This window comes from Sinocyclocheilus anshuiensis, unplaced genomic scaffold, assembly GCF_001515605.1.
Source record: "Sinocyclocheilus anshuiensis isolate Anshui unplaced genomic scaffold, SAMN03320099.WGS_v1.1 scaffold919, whole genome shotgun sequence".
Taxonomy (NCBI): domain Eukaryota; kingdom Metazoa; phylum Chordata; class Actinopteri; order Cypriniformes; family Cyprinidae; genus Sinocyclocheilus; species Sinocyclocheilus anshuiensis.
The window spans coordinates 523,650-531,514 of NW_015547671.1; the positions used below are offsets into that span (position 1 = coordinate 523,650).

The following is a 7,865-nucleotide window of genomic DNA, read 5'->3' on the forward strand; positions in this document are numbered from 1 at the left end:
ATCACCATATATGGAGCTTACAATGCCTAGTTTTACTATGCATAACCTCATCTGCATATTATTTCCATGCATATTTCCATCCACGTGACATCATGTTTAACATGGTGTGATTGTACAGTAGCTATTATTCAAACCGGACAATGGACTGTTCATCCACCAAATCCAGCAGTGTCTGCCATAATATTTAAGTAAGTGCGCATCATTGATCATTGATCTCACTAAGGGTGTATTCATACCTGCCTTGTTTGGTTCGATTGAATCAAACTCAAGTTAATTTCCCCTCATGGTGTGGATCTTTTGGGCAGGTGTGAATACAGCAGTCGCACTCGGGTGCTCACCAAACAACTGTACCGAGACCCAGCTGAAGAGGTGGTCTCGGTCCGCTTCCAAACAAACTCTGGTACGGTTGAATGGATGAACCAATGAATGGATGACCTTAAGCACACATGTGGTTTTGTTTACAATTTCTGGTTCACTTGCAAAAAGGGCAGTGTGAAAGTGAACCACACCAAACCAAAAAAATCAACATTGTATTTGGTCCGGTCCAAAGCAAGTGAACTAGGGAACTTTCCTGGTCTGAAATATGCAGTTTAATTTAAAGATGAATTATTGTGCACCTATAGCACTCCTCACTGTCATTAGAACATACACTCTAAAAAACACTGGGTTAAAAACAACCCAATTTGGGTTGTTATTAACCCAAGGGATGGGTAAATATAGGACATAACCCATCTTGGGTTAAATTTACCCAGCAAATTGGGTTATTTAACCAAGCATAATGGGTTGATTTAACCCAGCTAATGGGTTTATTAATTTTTACTATATTACTAGCTTATTTTTTACTTCATACATTAAGTAAGGCTTACAGATTAACTTAAATCCTCTAAACTTTTCTAAAATAATACCACTGGTTTGCATGATAACTTCCTTTATTTATAATTTAAAGCATTGTTTATATCATTTTTAATAGGCTGTACATATTGCCTATATTTAAACTCGTTTAACAAACATTAGAACAAAAATTCAACATTAAACATAAGTAATTCACGTGTAATCGACCAGTCTCTGTTGTTCTGTTTCCATCGTAACGGCGCTGGTTCTCGTGCCCAAGCTGGAGTCGTGTTCAGCGGGGAACTGCTAACGGACCGGCGCCCAGCGTTTCACTCTACACACTAAAAAATGCTGGGTTATTTCAACCCAACTTTGGGTCAAATTTGGACTAACCCAACTTCTGGGTTAAAAATTGAATGTAAAAACGTAACCCAACGGTTGGGTTAGTCCATATTTGACCCAAAGTTGGGTTGAAACAACCCAGCATTTTTTAGAGTGTAGCCGAAACATGCTGTGACTCCATAACCTGCCAATAAACAAACAATAAACAGCTCTGAGGACATGTTTTAACATCCAAACAAAGTATTATATTCTGTATCTTTATGAATAAAATCGTTTATTTTATGCAAAGCATCAGGCTTTTCCATCACGCGAAAAGACCGCGTCACGTTTTGACTCAAAACAACCCAACCGCTGGGTCAAAACAACCCAATAGCTGGGTTTGTCCCTTTTTAACCCAGCGCTGGGTCATGTTTAACCCAGCATTTTTTAGAGTGTATGTAGCCTAATTTCAGTGTTTATCTCCATTAATGAGAGTGGAATATTTAATGTAAATGTGTGTATCGACATGAAAACAGAGTTTAAAATCAGTGTTTACTTCATTACTTTTCTCACTCCAGGAAAAATAGTTTGAACGCATGGTCTACAATATCCGCATGGTGCCTACATATTTACGCCAAGTTTATATTTTATAAATCCAGATATATGTGTGGAAAATTGCATATGCATATTTCTATGCCCATTTTGTGTGTACGCAACATTTATAAATGAGACCCCTGGGCCATATGTCCAGGAGGGGGCTTAAGGATGGGTGAAGGGACAGTTAAACAAATTGTAGACCTTATCTTCAGATTAGAAAGTTTATTGTTCTGTTGCATGGCATCTGTTTTGTTCGTGAAGTTTTGGCTCCATGAGGAGATCAAAGTGGCCTTACATACTGTAGACCTGGTCTAAAATGTTTTGTTGTTTGTATGTTGGAAGCACATTTGGTAAATTACAACGGTTGAAGTCACCTGTGATGATAAACACAGCGTTTGAATATGTGGTTTGCTGTGCATTGATAGAATCAAACAGGCCATTCCAGCTTCACAATGAACATCACATCCCTTCAATGCTTGGACAGTTAACTGATGCTTTCAGATTCATTTTTATTGAGGAAATGTGACCATAAGAACATTAGCTGTGTGTGCTGATATATAGTATGTGCTTGAGAAAGTGTAAATTTAATACAGCGTGTTTTGCTGATACTGATACTAACTGATTGACGTCAAAAAGCAAATGAGGGGAATATCGGCACATACTATTTCCTACTTTGAGGCCTGATTATAAACACAGCAGTTACAGTCAAGAGTAAGATATGTGGACAAATACACAAATATAGAGGAAGTAACATTTAAATTTAAAAAGAAAAAAAAAAATAAAAATTATGTGTAAATCTCCACACTATGTATCTTTGTAATGTCAGGTATGTATATTTTACTCTTTATTTTTGAGATGATTATGTTTAAGTATGATTAAGTATGATTATGATTAAACAAACTCCTGGACGTCTTGCATCATTTCACTTCATTTTACCACTGATTGGCTGATGGCACGAAAATACAGCCTCAAACCCTCATTGACTTCTAAAGTATAGACAAGAAATACTATACCCGAACACTCTTCACGAAACAAGGCAGAGTAAATGATGACATAATTTTCTTCTTTGGGTAAACTATCCCTTTAAACTCTGCTGTTTGTCATTACAGTGTGTATGTTTCTTAATTTATAATTTCACAATTTCTATTATTTAATGTTTCTGTATTTAAATCAATTTCACATTATGTCCTGGTATTTTAACTTATGTTAAAACACACTTTCATCAAATTAAAGCAAAAATACAGAGAAACATGTGGACATACACATGAATGAAGAAGAAAACTTAAATAGGGCTTTTGTTTTAGAGTCATAAACAAAATTATGTGACGTGTTGAATGACAGATGAGAGCAGATATGATAATCACACAGTCTGAAGCTGCAGACAGAAACATCAGACTCAGGACAGAAACACGGCCTCAAAAGTAAGAACAACTCACATTTTCATTATTTAACTAAAACTTGACTTTGAGATGTTAATATTATCTGAATGAATGCGAATTCCACTCTGCTGCTATTTTATATATTTTTTAGTTTATTTAATTTTATTCATTTATTTATTTTTATTTATTTATTTATTTAATTATGTCATGTTGTAGTCTCTTAATTTTTTCTTCCTCAGAAATGGACCAAACTCTATATTTCATTCTTCTTCTCATTGGTGAGTGTGTTTGTGGTTTTATTTATGGTTTATAGTTTCATTAGGTTTGATCCTGTTATGAAGATCATTAAAGCAAAGCCTCTCTTTCACAGTTCTCTGCTCCGTAACTGAATGTGTCGAGCTGAAGAAGAGTGTGAATGATGGAGGTGTTCAGTTTGTCTGGATTGGTCTGCAGAAGACGAGTCGTGATGAATTGCAGTGGTCTTCAGGTGAAGCTGCGCTATATCTGAACTGGGCTACTGGACAACCAGAAGGCAGAGATTATTGTGCTGTGATGTTCAATGGAGAATGGCATGATTTGGCATGCTTTGATACCCGACATTTCATCTGCAACAACAGTGAGTTCATTTATGCATTCACCATATACCAAATTTTAATTAGGGTGACCATATTTTAGTTTTCCAAATAGAGGACAGTGGGCGGGGCGGGGCGGGGGGCTGGGGAGTGGTTGGTTGGTGGTTAAATTAATGCCGAAAGCGCCCAAAGTAGCGAAATCTCAAATATCAAAACTCAAAATATGTCATTTCCATACCTAATATACATATTTTACAGTCAGTGTTAAGCATATTTATCATAAACACAGCTAAATAGCTTCCTACCAGTGGCCGTCCTTCACAAAACGTAATATCTAGAACAGTTTTATCATAGGTAGAATGCAAAATGTTTCAATACAAGCATTTCAGTCAAAAGGTAATTTATGCAACATGGGGGGGATTGGGGGTGATCAAGCCATGGCAACAGTTTAAAAGCCCAATTCCATCAAAAAAAAAACAAATAATAAAATCTTGACAACCCTGCATCCAACACAAGCTGCAGGAGTCAGATTTGACTGATCAGAGAGGAGAGATGGCTGACAGACCATGCTGGAGGATTTGCTGCTCAACAGATCCTGAGCTCATTGACAAATATATGATTTTCCTTAGAGCACGCGTGATGAAAGTGAACAGCGAGCGCTCATTCAAAAGAGATTATATTCTCTGCATATTGATAGCGGCCCACTGATGCACGAAAATTATATGCAATGTTAGAATGTTTGCGGGAGTGGGCGGGACTGGACACAGTCTTCTTCAGGGCTCTAAAACTAAAACGCAGACAATAAATAGCGACTGTAAAGCCGAATCCCTGACATTTTGGGCGATTTAGAAATCCCAGCCGGACGCATTTTTCAAGGTCCAAAAAGAGGACATGTTGCTGCTCAACAGATCCTGAGCCTATTGACAAATATATGATTTTCTTTAGAGCACATGTGATGAAAGTGAACAGCGAGCGCTCATTCAAAAGAGATTATATTCTCTGCATATTGATAGCGGCCCACTGATGCACGAAAATTATATGCAATGTTAGAATGTTTGCGGGAGTGGGCGGGACTGGACACAGTCTTCTTCAGGGCTCTAAAACTAAAACGCAGACAATGAATAGCGACTGTAAAGCCGAATCCCTGACATTTTGGGCGATTTAGAAATCCCAGCCGGACGCATTTTTCAAGGTCCAAAAAGAGGACATGTCCGGGAAAAAGAGGACGTATGGTCACCCTAGTTTTAATGCAATACTGAACACTATTACTTTTTAATTTGATTTTGAGTATAGAGGGGACTGTGCATATTTGTCACACTTTTCGGTGCTATTTCAGACAATTTCTGTATTGTCCTAAACAAAAGACTTTTCACTGGACAAACTTTGATCTTTTGTTGTCACACTATGTGGTAAAGGAAACTTGCAATTAAAGAGCCTAAAATATCTTAGACAGTGATCCATATGGATCTCATTCCAGCCAATCAGAATTGAGAATTTAGATAGACAATGGTATAACTTTAAAATATCTTATATTGTGAATATTCAATATATCACCAGCTGTAGAAGCAGCTCAAGTCTTTGAATGATGTGTTTCTGATGATTCTGCCACTGCTCCTGTTAACATCCAAACCATAAAGCAGCATAAGAACAATGTACAAACTGATTCATTAATCTTTTCTCATTTGTTTTTCTTAAAGCGAATACAGGACTCGTCTTTGTCAATCAGACGATGAATTGGAGAGACGCTCAGAGTTACTGCAGACAGAATCACACTGATCTGGTCAGTGTAAGAAACCAGAATGAGAATCAACAGGTTGAGCAGCTCATTAATATCATGGTCGGAAAAACCAATTCACCTAAATCACAAGTCTGGATCAATCTGTTCAGAGTCAGAGACTCATGGCAGTGGTCAGATCAGAATGACTCCTCATTCAGATACTGGGACACTGGTCAACCTGATAATAGTGGAGGAGGTGAAAACTGTGCAGTGGTCAAACACGACTCTCAGGGACAATGGTTTGATGTCTCTTGCACCAATCAATATCCTTTTGTGTGTCATGAAGGTGAGTAGATCCTCACAAAACACACACAATCCATCATCACCTCCAGATCTCTTAAAGTTACATCTCTGAGATGACAAATTCATCCACAGTGTTTGTTCTGCATGTTGTTTTTGATCAGTTGAAACAGGAAAACTGCAGCCTTGAGAAGAGAAAAGGAGCAGTTCAGTCTGGAGGAGGTCAGTGCTGGATAAGCCTTCCTGAAACTCACAAACTCAACTTCATCTGCAGCAGATATTAAGTGTAAAAAACATGTGCATGTTTGTGTTTACTTGCATTAACAGTTTTCATACTTTATTGTTATTATGATTTTCTTTTATGTTTCATTTGTTCTTTAGTAAGTTCTGAGTAAATCTGCTTGTTGTGTTTTAAAAGTGGCAAAAATCTGTTGTATTTCTGTATTTTAATTATCATGACATAATGTGCTCTTAACACCAATGTTTAATATTCTTTAGGATGTCTAATTTCATAAGATTATATGTGTCTTTTAAGAGACTCATATATAGCTGGTGTGGTTTATGTTTTGCATTAATCATATCTTTCTAACACAAACACATGGAAACGTAACATCAGCTCAAATAAAGTCTTCTACAGCCAGTATTGTCGTCTCCTGACTATTTCCTGGTTTTCCCTCGAAATCACTTTGAGCTGTAAATTATATATAGAAATGTGTAGAATTTAAATTTGATTGTTGATTTATTAGGTCAATATTTAGGATATATTGTCATTTCCAAACATGGTAATGTCACGATGTCCAGCTGGAGTGCCCATGAGCTCCTCTAGAGGGCACTCCATCTCAGACCTTTTCCACTGTTTCTTGGTCTCCATTTCCCATAACACCCCATGCCCAGGGACTAATTGCATACACTCTTGTTTCCTGTCTGGAGGACTATAAATGCTGCACACAAACACACTCAGATCGCGAAGTCTTGTTCAGCTGTATGTGGACACCACTGAGCGTATTCCATGTTTATCTGTCTTGTTTTTGCTAGTGATGGGAGAAACGAACCATTCTTTTAACAATACAGATTGTGGCAAAGCAACTGAACAGCATTAATTAGGAAAATAGTGTGTCAATAATGCAAAATGACTATAGTAGACACTCATTTTTCAGTTAAAGACAGTTCATCATTGAATTCAGTGATGTCAACATCCAGCTCAGTTTAAATAGTATCTTTGCAATCAAGTAAACGATATCGCTGGAAATGAAGTGTCCCCAACTAAGAAACGAACCATTTCGAAGCTTCGTATCAATTGAACCAATTTCTTCGCAAAATGAATCAGTGTTTCAAAGCGCTCGAAACACCACACGCTGGTGACACTTGCTGGTCAAAACTGTAAATGCAACAAAAACTTCATAAAAACAGCTTTTACAAACCCAATGAAAGTGCTTTCTTTAAAGTATATTAAATGCAATCAAAATAATAAAATACCATTAAAAATGAAGTGTCTGTATAATAGGTCTATGCGTCTTTAAAATAATTATTATTAATTTGCAAGGGCTTGTTTTGTTTGTTTTATGGAGAGCTTGTCTAAACAGGCCAGTAAGAGACTATTAACTACTACTCCTCCATTTAATTACATAAATGTCTCATTAAAAATGTCTACAACTTGATCAAACTGATCCGAGATCGTATAACCATAGACGCTGATGCAGTGGTTCGCCGCTGCGGGACGATCTCAGTGAACTCGCATGATTCACAGGTTCACAGAGATCACCGCCCTTCTTCTTCTCCTCCTCCTCCTCTTCTTCTTTTCTTCTCCTCCTCTTCTTCTTTTCTTCTTCTCCTTTTCTTCTCCTCCTCCTCCTCCTCCTCCTCTTCTTCTTCTTCTTCTCCTCCCCTCTTCTTCTTCTTCTTCTTCTCTTCCCCTCTTCTTCTTCTTCTTCTCTTCTTCTTTTCTTCTCCTCTTCTTCTTCTTTTCTTCTTCTTCTCCTCCTCCTCCTCCTCTTCTTCCCTCCTCCTCTTCCTCTTCTCCTCCTCCTCTTCTTCTTCTTCTCCTCCTCTTCTCCTCCTCCACTTCTTCTTCTTCTTCTCCTCCTCATCTTCTTCTTCTTCTTCTTCTTCTCCTCCTCCTCCTCTTCTTCTTCTTCTTCTTCTTCTTCT

At 37.6% G+C, this 7,865-nt stretch overlaps 1 protein-coding gene across 1 annotated transcript; it reads left to right on the forward strand.

Annotated features, from left to right (window-relative positions):
- The first annotated feature begins 3,369 nt into the window (after positions 1–3,369).
- Positions 3,370–5,771, forward strand: LOC107702763 (C-type mannose receptor 2-like). The gene is made up of 3 exons (XM_016505173.1): positions 3,370–3,406; positions 3,499–3,744; positions 5,398–5,771. The coding sequence occupies exons 1-3, from the start codon at positions 3,370–3,372 to the stop codon at positions 5,769–5,771; spliced, it is 657 nt and encodes a 218-aa protein (XP_016360659.1).
- Positions 5,772–7,865: the final 2,094 nt, after the last annotated feature.